At 34.7% G+C, this 17,365-nt stretch overlaps 1 protein-coding gene across 2 annotated transcripts in view; it reads left to right on the top strand.

Moving 5' to 3' along the window:
• The window catches only part of TTC8 (tetratricopeptide repeat domain 8), a 46,231-nt gene that overhangs the window by 13,074 nt on the left and 15,792 nt on the right, over nucleotides 1–17,365 (top strand). The window contains exons 2-8 of one of the 2 annotated variants that reach the window (XM_010968676.3): nucleotides 308–428; nucleotides 1,567–1,630; nucleotides 1,747–1,906; nucleotides 2,121–2,210; nucleotides 4,325–4,369; nucleotides 10,516–10,601; nucleotides 15,761–15,848. In XM_010968676.3, coding sequence (XP_010966978.1) covers nucleotides 308–428; nucleotides 1,567–1,630; nucleotides 1,747–1,906; nucleotides 2,121–2,210; nucleotides 4,325–4,369; nucleotides 10,516–10,601; nucleotides 15,761–15,848 — 654 coding nt within the window. Of the gene's footprint in view, nucleotides 1–307; nucleotides 429–1,566; nucleotides 1,631–1,746; nucleotides 1,907–2,120; nucleotides 2,211–4,324; nucleotides 4,370–10,515; nucleotides 10,602–15,760; nucleotides 15,849–17,365 lie in introns of those variants that run through there. The other variant, XM_074365168.1, reaches the window with a different exon arrangement.

The raw sequence follows: 17,365 nt of genomic DNA, 5'->3' as shown, positions 1-17,365 counted from the left end.
AAATTATTCTAGTAAAATTTTCTGTAAAGATCTTTCATTCATAAAAAGGCATGTCAGAAGACTACCCAGTAGTCTACTCCTTTTATTTCCTGGGTTATTAATACTAGGTTGTTTCTTGATTAGTAATGACCTTGCCTTCTTGTATTAGTTTGTCAACATAGCCCTTTAAATTAGTATCATGCATTAAGTGTGGTAAACACGTTTGATAAAAAAAGTTAGGTAATAATAAAGGATGGCTAGCTTCTATAGGCTCTCTACTACCTCTAATGCAATTTAATATATGCCTTATCTTATCCATGCTTTTTAGGCAGCCTGGATTTTAAAGGCACGCGCACTAACTGAAATGGTGTACATAGATGAAATTGATGTAGATCAGGAGGGAATTGCAGAAATGATACTGGATGAAAATGCTATTGCTCAAGTTCCACGTAAGTCTTGGTTTTTCAGTTAAGTAAATAAAATGCCATTAGGAGGAGCAATACTCTATTTTTTTTATATATGAATAAGGCATTATACACATGAAACACGTATATATGTGAAAAAATATTACCTTAAGTAAGTGGTCTCTTTTCTGCCTTATAGTACAAAGACACAATTTAGTTATATTATCTTAAACTTAAGGTGTGAAATTGATGTGTAACCATTTTTCAATAGAAGCTATTTTACGTACTTCAAAATATTATATAAAAATTCATTTTATCTGAACTGCTCATCTAATATATCAAAAGATTGTTTACCTAACAGTCTAAACACAGGAAGCATCCAAACAGCAGAAGTGTTCTAAAAGGATGTTTTAAAAAAATGGTAATTTGAAAACATTGCTTCATTATAATAACTGAAGATGATTTGCCCTAATGAATGATGTGAGGTGATGGAGTGGTATGCTGGGCTGTGAACGCCTATCAGGATTGTCACCAAAGCCTAGTCCCAGCTTGCAGATGTGCTGGTGCACATGATATTGAATGATTACCATGACATATAGTGGTCTTGCTGGTAACTGATTACTTGTGACAGTTATCAGTCATGTATACATGTTTGGAAGGTAATAACTGTTTTAATGCCTCAATGGAAATTAAGGGGAAAAATACATATGTTTCATGTTAAAATGTCTTTTTTTCCCCTATCATTTTGCTCTTTTTGAGTTAAAATATCTAAATCCTAGATATTGGGGGTAAATGGTCTTTTATTCGGGGAAGAAGTTTGTATGAAAAATAAACTGTGAGTTTAGAACGATCATTTTGATGTGTTCGACCTTTGGAGCCTGCCTGTCTTGAGTTTGAATGCTGGCTCTACTAACAGGTTGACCTGTTTACTTAACTCTCTAAGCCTTTGCTAAGTGGGTTAATACTATTTACCTTACAAAATTGGTGTGAAGTTTAAATGTGGTAGCATAAGTAACTTGAGAGGTACTCAATAAATATTAGTCTCAAACATGTTTCCCTAAGATACATTTCTTATTATTGTCTTTTTCACCAGGCCAGCACATTTGTGAAAATTGCGTTAGCTGACAGTTTTTATAGATTAATAAATAATACTATAAATTGAGTTCTCCATGTCGTCTCGTAGGTCCTGGAACATCTTTAAAACTCCCTGGAACTAATCAGACGGGAGGGCCTAGTCCAGCTGTCAGGTCTGTACAGTAGCTCCCTATTTCATACCCTCTGCCACTAAGGATTGACCAGACTGTATGAGAATCTTCCTTTATTGATCTTCTTTGTATTTTAACAATTTATAATCTTCACACAGGCCAATCACTCAAGCTGGAAGACCCATTACAGGTTTCCTTAGACCCAGCACACAAAGTGGAAGGCCAGGCACCATGGAACAGGCCATCAGAACACCCAGAACTGCCTACACAGCTCGGCCCATCACCAGCTCATCTGGGAGATTTGTCAGGCTGGGGACGGTAAATTTTCTCGCCTTTACCTGGCCTTGTATGACCAAAGAAATTTATGTTATGTTACATCATTTTTCTCTATTGTCATAGTAGAGAATTAGATGGAAGATTTTTGAAGATGATTCTGTTTACCTGTGTTGGCTTTATACTTTTATGCACGTTAAACTCAATTTATGTTTCAAGAGAAAGTTTCAGATTTCTTATTCTATCATTTTCCCCATAGGCTTCTATGCTTACAAGTCCTGATGGACCCTTTATAAATTTATCTAGACTGAATTTAACAAAATATGCCCAGAAACCTAAATTGGCAAAGGTAAGTACTTAAGATTATTCTATGTTGTGAAGTAATGTTGGAAGAATTATCATAATAATAACACTGCAGGAAATGGATTAAAATTTGTGAAGGAAAGACCTTGTCTTGATTGAAATGGAAATGTTTAATTACTCTAGTATGTAAAATTTCTCTTAGCACTGAGTTAGGGGGAGTCAATCAGAAATAAAGTATATATTCCATTATAATAGGAAATTATTTTTCTCCTAATAAAGAACAGTGATTTATACAAAGAAAGCAGATATGCAGTACTGTCTTTTGGTAATGATGCTTAGGAGGTCATCTGTATATGTGTGTATTTTTTTTTTTTATTTTTCAGTTTGGATTATTCTCAGAGAAATCATTTTCTATTCTTGTAGGATTTTAGGACTGTCAAAAAGAAGATAAAAAATATGTTCTCATTCTAATTAATGATTAATCAGGCATCTCAATAAGGATTACATAAGCCAGACAGTGGCAAGCCAACTACATTAATAATTCTAACTACTCAAAGATTAAATTGCTCCTTTAAATTGAAGAGGAAGTGAGAGTGAGAGAAAGAGAGAAGGAGGGAGGGGGGAGGGAGAGGGGGAGAGGGAGACGGAGAGAAAGGAGGGTGTCTGACCTTTCCAGTATAGAGAAATTTGGAGGTGGGCGTGGAATAATTCAGAGCCAGGAGCAGTTATTTTGTGGAAACTGGTGTAAACCTAGCTCAGGTTTTTAGCTGCAATCTCTCTGAATTCTGTGCGTGAGTGCTGAGCTCATTCATATTATCGGTTCTACTGGCATTTAACGTATTTACTAAATATAAAACACTCTAGGGAAAATGAAAAGGGACACTAGCCATACAGACTTGAAATTTAAATCAGAAAAAGAAATGCCAGTTGGTAAACAGGGAATCAGAGTATAATAATACAGATAGTGCTTTTTCTTAATTTCTTTTTTGACAGCATTCCAGTCAGCTTCATTGAGCAGAATCATGCAGCTTTACTTATTTCTCTTTCCTTTATGAGGAATATCTGGCTCCCGACTTTTTTAGGCCATTTACTGGAGGTGGCTGAATGGCAGCTTGATACCAGTGCTCTTTTCTAGCCAGGGAGTACAGTCAATGGAGGCATTTCCCTCAATTGAACTAAGACGCTTCCAGGACAGAAGTGGCCTATGTTACAAGATTTAGACTGAACTGTATTTTGCGCTTACTTAGTGTGTTGTAGAAATAGTGCCAGGTTTCTCTACCTTTGATCCCCAACGTGCCTCGACTTACTAGGACTCGTTTCTGATGCTGGCATATTGCTTGAAGTACCTGTGGTGACTGCTTGACACTGTCTTGGGTGTTGTAACATACTTTTCATGGCAGTCGTAGCACTGACTTTGCTCTTAACTTTTTTTCTTTATAAGAGCAAATGGAGGTTTAGGAGTACTTTTTAAAAGAGAGCCTTATCCTGATTTCTTTTTCCTTTTGTTTGGTTGCCTCCAAGTCTTCTCAGTTAATAACCTTGATATCTTCCGGGGGTGCTATCCTCTTTGCAAGCGTAAAATAATGGTGTTATGGACGAATGTAGTACCACCAAGAGGTAGTCCAGAAAGTGCTTATTTAAATATCTAGATGAGTTGGGTGAAGTATTAGAATAATGGTTCTCAGCCCTGGCTGAGCATAGAGGCATCTCCACATTAAGTAAAAAACACCCCACTTTGCAGTTAAACTCTACTTTGTTTCAGAAGGAACTTCCTGATTTTCCCATATGTAAAGTGTCATTATTAATATCTTAACCACTGTATAATGCATGCAGTTTTATGACAGTCCTAAAGTTAGTCTTTTCATTTGTCTCTTTCTAATGAAATAGTATGTGTAGTATGAAAAAAATTGTTGAATTATTTGAGCTTTCCAGTTTGTGTTCTGTAAAAACAGGGATCAGTTATAAGTAACCTTATTTTAAAATGAGAGACTGTAACAAATGATGGATAGACCCTTTGCTTATAAATTCCAGGCACTTTAGAATACTGTGTTATTTTGGTTCAATCCAACTGATGTCAAAATGACCTTTGAGTTTTGATAATAACAATCGAGTGCCTTTGTTAAAATCTAACGGTTTTTTGGTCATTTTTTTTCTTCACAGGCTTTGTTTGAGTATATCTTTCATCATGAAAATGATATTAAGACTGTAAGTTTTGAATTTGTGCTATTTTTTCTTGTTATTTTTCTGACTTTGGGGATTTAGATTCTCAAATATTCTATTTCTTACCTTATAAACAGATGAAATTGTTAAAGACTGGAGAATTACTAATACTTTCAAATCCACTGTCGTTTCGATAGGAAAATTTATATAACTATAGGAGTGGTAAGACTGCTGCCTGATCCATAGAGTAGATCGCCCTTAAAGAGCAGGATACAGATAACGGAGAATGCTGCATAACATATTTGTGTTAAAGCTCATTTTTTATACTAGTAGTTGGCATTGTTGATCTGTTTTTTCCTTTGGTCCACACAGTGGTAATAGGGTTCCCGATACATGTATTTCTGGTTTCTTTGTAGTGTGCCCCGTCTCTCCCTTTAACATTTTATGATAGAAAATTCCAAACATGTGCAAGTAGAGAATATAAATCGCCTGTATCACCATCACCCAGCTTCAACAATAACCAGTGATCCATCATCTTGGTAGCCTCTTAACAGAGAATTTTAAGGTTATATGCATATGACTTCTTCATCTGTTTCAATTTTTGCATGCTAATAGGCACATGAGCAGGAACTTCACAAATTTTGTCAAATTGAATGTAGTAAATTCTGCAGTGTCTAATGATAGTGTTTTCTGTCATTTTTCCCTTTCAAGGAAAAAGCTTTATACCCATAATTGAGTATGCAAAAAGACAAAAAACATTTTCATCAATTGTATTTCCTATATGTTAACCACTATGCTATATACTAGGAAAACGTATAGCAATACGGTGTTTTTTCCTGCTTCTACAAGCCATGTGATCTGGCTGAGGAAATAAAATTGATATAATGAAACAATTGAAAAGGTAATTGCCAAACTGTGAAATTGATTTTTTTCCCCTATTATTATTTGGTAACAGAGGGGTTAATATTAGTAAAGATCCATAAAATCAGTGGGATTTTTTTTTTGGAAAGGGAGGAAAAAAATTTAAAAGAAGGGTAAAAACATAAGCAGGGTATGGAATGAGAAATAAATAGGTCACATCCTCAAAAATGGGAGCGTCAGAGAGCCATTTTAATAAAGAAAACAGTGACCAAACTTGATGCTAGATTTAGTCTGGATGACAGAGGAGAGACACAGGTCAAATCTGCCTCCTAAAGGTGCTATAAGAATGTTTTACTAACAGAAATGAGATAATTAGGGAAGGAAGTCAGTTTGTAAAGAAGCAGAATAATTCACTGGAAGGCATTCTGAGTTTGAAATTGTGCACGGTTGTCCCGGTGGAGATGCCCTTGCATGTACTGAAGCTGTGGCACTAAAATGGGAGAGCCTGGGCCAGATACGCCGAGTACAGGAGTTACCTGTAGTGACTGGTAGTGGATGTGGTGACATAGAGAAAAGAGCAAACTAGGGCTGGGGCAACTGAGAACCGTGCACATTTCTGTCAATAAAAGTCAATACATGCCATTTTCACTAAATATAAAGTTGGTCAGAGGCTGTCAGCGTGATACATAAAATCATATAGTTGTACTGTCATTGAAAAGAAACCTTCAAATACCATCCTATTTCATACCTGAGTACATGTTTGTAATTACTAGAGTATCATAAAGCTGTAGCTTGAGTTTTGGAAGATTAATTCACTCACTGCAGAGACATTTATTCTTTCATCCAACATATTTTGAGCCACTGCAATGTGCTAGGCACTCTCCTAGGCCCTGAGATTACAGAGTGAGTCAAACAGACAAAATCTCTGCTCTTTTGGAGATTTTGGTTGGGCAACGAATAGAGAAAATTAACAAATTTAAAGATATATAAAATGTCATGGGATAAGTAGTATAAATATAAAGCAGAATATTTCACAGAGTTGGTTGGATTTATGAAGCAATCACAAAGGAAAAAAGACTCACTGGTTCATATGTATCTCTATACAGAGGCAGAAACAAAACCACAGGTGAAAGGCCAGTAAAAGGGTTAAATATGTAGCTCAAGTATGATTTTTAAAATATTAGTGTTTCTCAAATATTAAAAAGCTTATTTGAATTTGATAGAAAAATTTTTATAGAAATGGAAACCCAAATAACAAGCAATTTGCATTAGAGAAAATACTAGTAAACAAGCACATAAAAGATGTACTTTCTCACTGACAACAAAAATGTAAGTTAAGGAAATTTTGGACCTACAATTTTACATTTATGGAATTTGAAAAAAACTGCTGGGGAAGAATGGAATAAATTGTTATATCTAATAGATGATATTTTAAATGATATAATAATTTGGAAAATGATATGATGATATATAGCAAGTATCTGTAAAGATATTTATTCAATTTATTTCTGTAATTCACTTCTCAGGTAATTTCACTAAAAATGAATGTGTTATATTTGCAAAGATGTTGATTGTCACGTTAGTTGTAGTAGCAAAAAAACCTGAAAAACAATCTAAATGTTCCGTGACAGAAGATGAGTTTAGTAAATTATAATAAATTACATGATGGAATTTTATGCAGCCATTAAAATCATAATTAATAAAAAGTAGGCAGAAACATTAAAAGTGTTTATTTTATAATGTTAAACCAACAAAGTATACCACTTAGTGTGATAAATAGTATTATAGCTCTAAAAAGATGTATTTATGACAGATACTAGAAGGTATCACCTAAAAATGAAAATAATAGTGTTATGAAGTTAGGATGTATTCATTCTACAAATATTTGTTCAATGCCTATGTTGTGCTGACAGCTTGGATTATAACAGTGAATCAAAAAGCTTTACCTCGTTAGCACTAATGGCGATGATCTAATTTTACCTTTTTTTCTCCTCACATTTTCAATAATAATGTTATACAACTTTTCTTTTATAAACTTAGCTATAAATTAGGAGCAATAATAATAAACTAAAATGTTTGTAATTATATGCTCCTTGTTATTTTCATCTGCTTACCCTCAATAAATATACACTATTTTATAGAACCTAAAATTAAGCAAAGTGTTTTGTTTTTAGTTAGTGGAAAGCATGAACTGTTGGTTCCTCTGATTTCCCTTTTTCTTCATTGATTGATTGATTGATTGATCATTTGATTGTATTATTCTTTAAACAAATAATTATTGAGTGCCTATGTACTGGCACTCTGATGTGTGCTATGTATACTGAGTGGGACAGATGCCCTGTGTCTGTTTTCTTTCTCTGTTATAGGCTTGCCATGTTACCCTTCTTTAATGGATCAGATCGTTCCATTAAAATGTCCCTTTAGACTTTACCACAAACATTATTTTCTGAATAGAAGGATTTAGATAATGATCACAAAGCATGTATTTTTATACCTTTCATATGCTTTAAAACTTAAGCTGGAAAAAGAAAAAAGGAATTCTGTGTTTTAACCTGACGAAGAAATCAGAAGTGCTTTTATGCTAGTAACTTTGGGTGGCCTCCAAATTTCCTTGTAAACAAACTGTTCTATGCAAATAGACTATTAGAGACAAACAGAGCATATTGTGAAGTAAATTAAATATTAAGAAAGAATAAAATTGATCTTCCATGGAAAACTGTATTTCTCTCTCTGAGTTAATACTTTTCACTTGTTGTAGGGCAGTATTGTTACAACTAAAGTGGCTGGTAGGTTGGTGGTTCATGTTTGTTTGCAGACAAATATGGAGGCTCCTGTACATCTTATATATAGGATAACTACAGGGAATCTTCTGAAGTGGTATTTAAATGTTAAGAAAAAGTAAAGTTCGTCTATGGAAAACTGTATTTCTGCCTTTGAGTTCTTAATAACTCCTTCCCTTCCTCTCCCTTTTTGGGGCAGTATTGGCAGTTAGTTGTTGACAAAACTGAAGTGGCATGTAGGTTGGTGATTCGGGAATCTTTATTTCTATATGCTCTTTAATTTCATCATCCTGAAGTTGTCGCTACTACAACAATAGTGAAGGGATGACTGTTTTTTTAAACTTGAGTGGTTTGGAGCACTGTTACTTAGGAAAGTCATTGGGGATATTCACAAATATAATATTGTCTAGATCTGCCAAAGTTCTCTGTTCTTACGGACTTTTATAAACTTATGCCTTTTATTTATGACATTCTAGGTCTTTATTAATATCTAGATATTAGATTGATTAAATTATTCAAAGATCCTTAAATATAAGTATATAGTCATTAATTTTAAAAATGCTGGGAAAGACTAAAGAAACATTTTCTATCACCACAAAATTTTTCAAATGTTAATAGCTTTAATTATGAATCTTAATACTCTGACAGTTTTGTGTAGTTCTTAAGTTATTTTCAACATAAATCAGAAATAAAGAATAGAATTAATTCAGTAAACAAATAATTCTTGAGGGCCTCTTAACAGCAGAGCAACATTCCTGAACAACAGAGATGTGTAGGAGATGGGTGCCTGTCCTCAGGGAACTTCGGGTGCATTTGAAATAGTCACACATGATTTTGTTTAGTGTAGCCTCAGTCTTCAGATAAACAGTGATCATTAAGAATATGTGCTTTTTTAAACCATTTTTATTCTACATCAATAATTCATATTAATTTCCTTAATTGGTATAGCATAGACATATGGGTTCTACATAAGAACCAAATCTGAAAGCAAAATCAGTAGCCTATAAGAAGCACTAAATCTAATCTTGGAAAATTAGAATATATTAAGAAAAATTTAGAATGGCATTTTCCTGAAAAATAGAGAACTGTTACATTGAACATGAGAGTGAATATGATCTGTTTGCGGGAACAGCCCTTTTAAAAGATTAAGTTAAAATGAATATATTCAGATATCTGCAACGAACTCCTAAACTGAGCTGCTAGGTTTTCTAGCATTTCCAGAGATAATGATAATTGAAATTATACTTTTTTCTCCATCTTTTGCTTCTATTTTTTACTTCTGGCTTGGAGAAAAAAAGAAAAATAAGCATGTGAATGTAGTATGTGGCTTGTTTTTAATTTCCATAGCTTTCAAATAGAGGTGATGTTGATTTTTCAAGTCCATTAGAACCTCAGCATGGCAACACCATCCCTTTATGAATAGTTTGCATATTTAGAGTCTCCCCTGGAGCGAGGGAAGATGGGGAACACAAGGGAAGTTATTAATTTTGCAGTAGGAGATTCAAGAAGCTCTTCTGGCATTCATTTCAGAAAAGAGTTAATTTTAAGAAATGAACAGTAATATGGGATTCGTTCTGAGATAACGAACTGAAAATCTAAGTTGCTTAAACTGAACTGTTGGATATCACGATTATATTAACACTGACTAAAGAATAAAAGTTTTTCAACCTTAAGAGAAAGAATAATAAGTATTATAAAAATGAGAATTCTTTTTTAACTAACAACCTGAGTCTTCATTCACCAAATCTTTATGTGAGCTTCAGATTTCTGTGAGCTTTAAATTTGTGTAAAGATTGATTTGCTTTCCTCTTTGTCCAAATAGTTTCCACTTTTTTTAATATAGAATCCTAATTCCTGATTAGCTGTCTCTTGTCTGATCTTAAATAAACACTGGGAGGAACAAACTAGAAGACATTAGAGAGAGAGATAAATGCATGTAAAATATGAAAGCAAATTGAGACGATCTTTTTTCATTCTCAAGCAAAGGAAAATCTGACCTTTAAGAATTACTGGAATGTAAGATGATGTCAGAATAACGATGGTTGTTGAAGATAGTGGTTACCAAGTACCCCAGCTTCTTTCACTCTTCTTCATGATCCTGTTTTCAAACCTTTTTGTCTCTCCACACTTGATCTTTCTCTGTCTCTCTACATCTGTCTTTAAAGTGGGGCCTGCAGTTGGGCCTGCTTTACACAACAAAGGTTTGACTGCTGCTGATTTTGGGGGCATTTTGGTGGGGAGAGTCTAAAAACTTAAAGATTTTTTAGTATCAATTTTATACCTTGCATATTAAAATTGTATTCAAATAGACCGTACGTCTGCTTCCCTTTGATCAATGTTTACTTCTCATCTGCTGTCAGCCCTCTGGTCTGGAACTGATTATTCAGGGAAAATTGGTGGGGCCATCTGGAAACATGAGCAACTTGAATTTCTGTCTGACTTCTAATGCGTGTTTTGATTGATGCTGATTACATGGTTTATTTCATTATTTATTGTTTCTGTTTACTGTTAGAAAAGACAGTCCTAATCTAAAATGAATTGTTTTCAAAGGCTTTGGATTTGGCTGCCCTTTCCACAGAGCATTCTCAGTACAAGGACTGGTGGTGGAAAGTGCAGATTGGAAAATGTTACTACAGGTACAATTTTGATTATTTGTAAACAGCAACATATTTTAGAGTCTCAAATGTGGTAACCTTTTTGCGGGGGGGATAGATTCTTCCTGAAGAAATGAGGACTGTGTCTTTCGCTTACTTGAGAAAGCATTTACTTAGCAATCACAGGATAGCACTAAGAACTGACACCTTTAGAATAATAAAATTTTAGAGCTGGGAACGGGAAACTTTGAGACCATCAGGTCCAACACTCCTTTTCAGACGAGGAAGTTGAGGCCAGAGAGAGGCTGTGACTTGCATCAGGAATCGGTTAGTAACAGACATGGGACTAGAATCGAGTCTGTTGGTTCTCACTCCACTCCTCTTGTACTTTACAGTTAAGAGGGAGTTTGTCCACACATTATATTATCTCACTTAAATCTCACAGGACTTAGGAGGTGGTTGCTATTAGTAGCCCTTTGTCCAGATGAGAAACCTTGAACATCAGAAAAATAAAGTGACTTGCCCCAAATCATATAGCTAGTATGTATGTGGCAGAACAGGAACTGGAGCTCAGCTTTCTGATGCCAGTTCCTTTATTATTTGCACAGTTCTATAGTGTTTCTCTAGGATCTGAATATTCTTACACTAATTCACTTAATGTTTAAACACACTTTTAAAGCAAATTAATTAAGGGATCAAAAAAGTTGTAATTTATTTTATAAATATTACACACCACTAGTAAATAAGATCTGAGACTGTTGCCTGATACTGAAATACACTTGAAACATTTGAAAAATAGAGATAAATGAGTAATTATAGTTTATAAAGATAAATATGTCTTTTATTATGCAAAAACAAAGTAGACCAGTTACTGTGAGCATCCTTCAATAGTTATAATCTTTAGTTGTTAAACACTGTTTGGAAACATAAATAGAATACAAATGATGCTTATTTCTCTACTATTGAAATTCAGACTACTTTCCATTTAGATATTTCACAAAGAACTCTTAAGTATTTTTTCCTGCTGTTAGATTGAGGAAGTATTTTCTGCTGAAAGGTAATTCTGGATCATTATAACATCAGACTCTTATGAATATAATTTCTGAAGATAAGCTTGAAATCTTGAGCTCTTAAGCAAAGCTCTCAGAAATCTTTAATAATTTTAAAAAAGCACAACTTGGATTCTGTCTGTCATCCATATAGCATGGCATTTAAGTGAATGTATTTTGTTGTATTATTGTTCTCTTTTGTTTCTTAATAGCTTCTCATTTTTATTATTCAGCATTCATTCACTCACAGTAAAGTATTTAATGAGCAGCTACTCTGCCAAGTGGAGAAGGAGGGAGTTTACAGATATTTATTGGATAGTCCCTTCCTTCAGATGGTTTATAGTTGAATGGAGGAGCGAGAACAGGAAACAATTATAAATGTGTTTTCCATTATGATACAAGCAAGTGCAGGGTGAAGTGGGAGAGAAAGGGCTTCTGACTCCAACTGGAGAGGTCAGGATGGATAACCAGAGGAGGGAGCCCCAGATTGACTTCTGTCTCTTTGCTCCTGATGGTTAAGTTCTACTGGTTCTTCCTTTGCAGCAGCCCTTACAGTTGCTCCCTTACTACCTATTCCCACTCCAGTGCCCTAATCCTGGCTTTTAGTGTCATTTGTTTGAATTGCTACATTAACTTCTTGTCTGGGTTTTCTGCCTCCATTTTCTTGCCCCATCAATCCTTCCTATATACTACAGTCAGAGTAGCTGTTGCAAAAAAACAAGCAAACAAAACAAAACAAAACAAAACCCCAAAACAGCTCTTGTTGGAGTCTGGTTAATCTCCATGAACTCTAAAATGAAGCCTGGATTATAAGTGTGGCATCCATGATTTTTGTCTCAGTCTACAGCTTTGCCCGTGTTTCTCACTTCTCCTGGTCCTTACTGTGTTTTCCTTTCCATTTAAACTGAACAACTCAGCATTCTGCTGATGAGCTGTGTACTCTCCTGCTTGTGTGCTTATGCCGATGCTTTGCCTCACCCCCGCCCCACCCTTCCTAGCTGTCAAAATCTTGCCTGTTACTTCCTCCCTGAAACTGTCTTGGTTTGCTCCTCCTCTGTGCTCTCAAAGCACTTTTTCCCCCCATTGGACATAATACAATTAAATTTATTTGTAAACATGCTTTGTTTCAGTCTTTGCTGGTGCCTTCAGGACATGGTTGTTATCTTCATTTTTGCAACTCCTTACCATCATTAAATGTGCATGCAGTTGGTGCTTGACAAAGTTTATTGAATTAAATTAAAGAGAAAAGTTGGCAGTTGGTGGAAATTATCTCTGGACTCTGACTCTTTGATATTGGCCTGTGTTTATGAACTTTACTGATGTTTTCATTATTCCTAGACTTTCTTTATACGTGGTGCCCACTCCATTTCCTTTGCACAAGAACCCGTGTGGTAAATTCCTTTTTGATAGAACTAGAAGAAATTGTCTCTTAAGGGTGCAGTAATAGAATACATATGACCCATCCTTCTTTCCTTTCTTTGGTTTCCAGGTAGTTTAATAGTTCTGATTGCTTTTCTGTCTGTTTTTAATTTGTTTATTCTTCTACCTCCATTATGTTTTAAAGATCTATTTGTTTTCATATTCTTATTTTATATGCATCTTTTTATTGTACTCCCTCTTAAATCATTTTTCGAAGGAGACAATTTATTAGTTAAAAATATACAGACTCTCATGGATAAATAGGTGTTCATATAATTCAGTGACTGAACTTCAACTATGTGTTTAAGACGAATGTTCAGTTGAAGCTTTGTATATAAATATGGTATTGTTCAGAACTTAAGAGTTCTCTCATAACATTTTATGAATACTCCTTATAAAAGACGTGGGACCTTTGAAGAGGTAGGGGCTTGTGCCATATCACACATCCTCTAACTCTAGGCCAGATTTGGGGGTCAGTGTTAACCTCTTTGTCCCACATCGTCCAACAGCTATTATAGCCACACCAGTGCTTGAGGCTTAGGTTTGGAAAAAAGAACAAAGTTATTCTTTCAAGCCTTTAAATCAAAGTAAAATAATGGGACATATTGTATATTGTTTTGACTTTCTTTCACAAAATAAAAGTGTTATCATAAAGTGCCTCAGTAGCTTGTAGATGTCCAGAGATGAGTAATTATGACAAAGCCCAGTGGATCTATTAAGGACAGACTGAAGTGTACTCTAATGATTGATTTAGTGGTAATAAAATATTCCCTGGGAAGAAGAAGTGGGTGTTGACATCAGGACACTTACATTTAGGCAGAGAACAAATCTCAGATTCATAGACTAGCACAATCAGTATAAGATACTAAAAAGGAAATAAAATGATTGTAGAATAATAAAATGATATAGCTGTATTACTCAAGTGGCAATTACTGTTTACCTCGAAATTGTTGAAGACTTTAAAAATTGGCTTTTGCAAAATCAAAAAATACCTAGAGACAAATGAAAGTGGAAATACAACATACCAAAACTTATGGGATGCAGCAAAAGCAGTTCTAAGAGGGAAGTTCATAGTGATAAATGCCTACTCAAGAAACAAGAAAAATCTCAAACAACCTAACTTAACTAAACCTCAAGGAACTAGAAAAAGAACAAATGTAGCCCACAGTTAGTAGAAGGAGGGAAATAATAAAAATCAGAGCAGAAATAAATGAAAGAGAGACAAAAGAAGACAATAGAAAAGATCTGGAACTGAGAGCTGGTTCTTTGAGAAGATAAACAAAATTAACAGACTTTTAGCTAGACTCACCAAGAAAAAGAGTACTCAAATAAATAAAGTCAGAAATAAAAGAGGAGATGTTACAACTGACACCACAGAAATACAAAGGATCATAAAAGACTACTATGAACAATGGATAAATTCCTAGAAATATACAACCTTCCAAGACTGAATCATGAAGAAATAGAAAATCTGAACAGACCAATAACTAGTAAAGGGATTGAATCAGTAATTTATAAACTCCCTCCAAATGATATTTCAGGACCAGACAGCTTCACATATGTATTCTGCCAAACATTCGAAGGAGAATTGGTACTAATTTTTCTCAAACTCTTGACAAAAAATAGAAGAGGAGGGAACACTTTCAAATTCATTTTATGAGGCCAGCATTACCCTGATACCAAAACCAAAGATCCCACAAGAAAAGAAAATTACAGGCCAGTATCACTGATGAACATAGATGTAAGCCAGGAAATGGAAACAACCTAAGTGATGAATGGATAAGGAAATATATAATGGGATATTATTCAGCCATGAAAAGAATGAAATCTTGCCACTTGTGATGGCATGGATGGACCTTGAGGGCATTATGCTAAGTGAAATAAGTCATATAGAGAGACAAATATCGTATGATCTCATTTGTATGAGGAATCTAAAAATAAAAACAAAGCTCATAGATAGAACAGATTGATGGTTGCCAGAGGCAAAGGGCAAGGGGTGGGCAAAATGAGTGAAGGGAGTTAAAAGGTACAAACTTTGAGTTATAAAATAAGTCATGGGGATGTAACATACAGCATGGTCATCATAGTTAACATATTGCATGTTTGAAAGTTGCAAAGAGAGTCAACCTTGAAAGTTCTCATCAAAAGAAAAAAATTCTGTTAACTATGCATGGTGATGGATATTAACTAGATTTATTGTGGTGATCATTTTGCAATATATATACAAATACTGATTTACTATTTTATACAGCTAAAACTAATATAATGTGGTATGTCAGTTATACCTCAATTTTAAAAAATGGGCTTTTGTCCCAGAGCAGACAGTGTTTTCAAAGAAATGTCATCTTCAGTTCTTCCGATAAAATGGTGACTCGAAGCATTTCTTCAGTCCATGTGACATAAGTCAGCTGATCATAAGCTCTTTGGATGGTGAACCGGTGTGACCTGGCTCACTGGTGTCTAGTGACTTAGTCCTGCTGTGAGTGGGGTGCAGACTACACACCATTTAAGGGTGAGACAGGCAGTGTATATGGGAAACAGGAAACTTTTTCCTAAACTATAGAAACACACATGTTAATATGTGTGTGTGTGTATGACATCACCTTCTTTGGTACATGCTTATTACTCTTATAGATGTAATTGGTCTTATTCATATCCTCAGGGTATGAATAAATGCTGTAGTACTTACATTTAAGTTGAATGTCTCTTTTTTTTTTTGATGGCTGTTCTTAGGTTAGGAATGTATCGTGAAGCAGAAAAGCAGTTTAAATCAGCCCTGAAGCAGCAGGAAATGGTAGATACATTTCTCTACTTGGCAAAAGTAAGTATTCTTAACCTGAGTGAAATGCATCTTCTCAGAATAGATGTTTAAATTCTGACTAGTGCGTGGGAGAGTTGCCAATTTCTTAAGGAATGTTTGACAAGTTAATGTGTTCAGACTTAACTTTTTGTTTTTGTTTTTAATAGCAAGGGAAAAGGTGAGGATAACCATCTCAGGAGAAATTAATTGCCATAAATAATAGGAAAACCCCTTTGAAAGACTGCCCGTTAGAGCAGAAGAAAATGCCACAGGCTTACTAACCCCATGGATAGCAAGCCCCAGAGAGGCCCTCTTTTCTACAACACACTTGCCTCCCACCTAAGCAGACTGTAGAGAACAGGGGTTGTTGCTTTTATGTAGGTCCTTCAATTTCTTGGCACTGCCATGAAAACAAAAAATGGTATTTCCCCTTTATTGAGCACCTACTCAGTATAAGGTATTGAATCAGGTCTGCTCCATATGCAATTTAACTCTCAAGGCAACGCCGCAAGGCAGATTCTGACATTTCCTTTGTACTTTTAAGGAAAAGGAGACTTAAACAGAATGAGTAAGATTTTCAGTCTCTCTTGGCTATTAAGAGCCAGCATTCAAATGCAGGACTTCCTGATTCCAGAGCCGACTCTGCCCATAGTGCCACCCATGGTCACAGCAGAAGTGAAGGGCGGCCTAGAATTTCCAGTCTTGGAATAAAGTTCCTTCTTGACACTCACCAGGGCTACTTTAAAAGAAACATTTACTGTATCTTTAAGAATTTTTTAAATTAAAGAAGTGTGGTAGAGGAGGTTGAAAAGAAGATGAGATATAAAAGGAAATGCTACTACTTTCTAAATATGGCATTAAAATTAGCATACTGAAGAGAAACAAAGTGGAACTTCTGCCAAACAACCTTACTGCTCTAATCTTAGTTTGTCTATAGTGCTTTTCAAAAATAGTTGAAACTATCTGGTATCTAAGCATCTTCTATACGTTATATGTTTAACTTAAATTCTTAAAGAGGTTTCTAAACATCACAGTTAACTTTTCTGACAGCTGGAAATTGTAACTCAGGTCACAGTATTTGATTATCATCTTCTTAACTGAGAATCACTTTCCACATGGTTTAAAAATGTACTTTTAATTTTAACTGTTGTTACACACATGGCTTGACTATTTTGTCCTAAATTAATTAGTTTAAATCCATGCCTACATGACCGTGTAGAGGTAAAATTTACTTATTTTCTTTAATATGTGAAGGAATTCTTGCTAGATAATAGAAATCAAGCAGTTTTAGGAACAACACTATTTTTAAAACTTTAGGTTATCAATTAAAAAATTATTAAATGTTTTATGTTATTTAGTGTATTGAATTATATTATTTATTGTATCTTAAATAAAGCAGTTTTTTGAAGACTATTATTCTATATTTTAGAAAATTTCTACTAAGTATTTGGTTTAGCCATGCTAATGTTCTGATTGCTAGTCCAGTGGAAACTATTAAGTGCTAACTCTCTCAGCTTCCTGACCCTGTGCCTTACAAA

The sequence above is a fragment of the Camelus bactrianus genome, chromosome 6, assembly GCF_048773025.1.
Source record: "Camelus bactrianus isolate YW-2024 breed Bactrian camel chromosome 6, ASM4877302v1, whole genome shotgun sequence".
Lineage (NCBI taxonomy): Eukaryota > Metazoa > Chordata > Mammalia > Artiodactyla > Camelidae > Camelus > Camelus bactrianus.
This window is presented reverse-complemented; position numbering and strand designations above follow the sequence as displayed.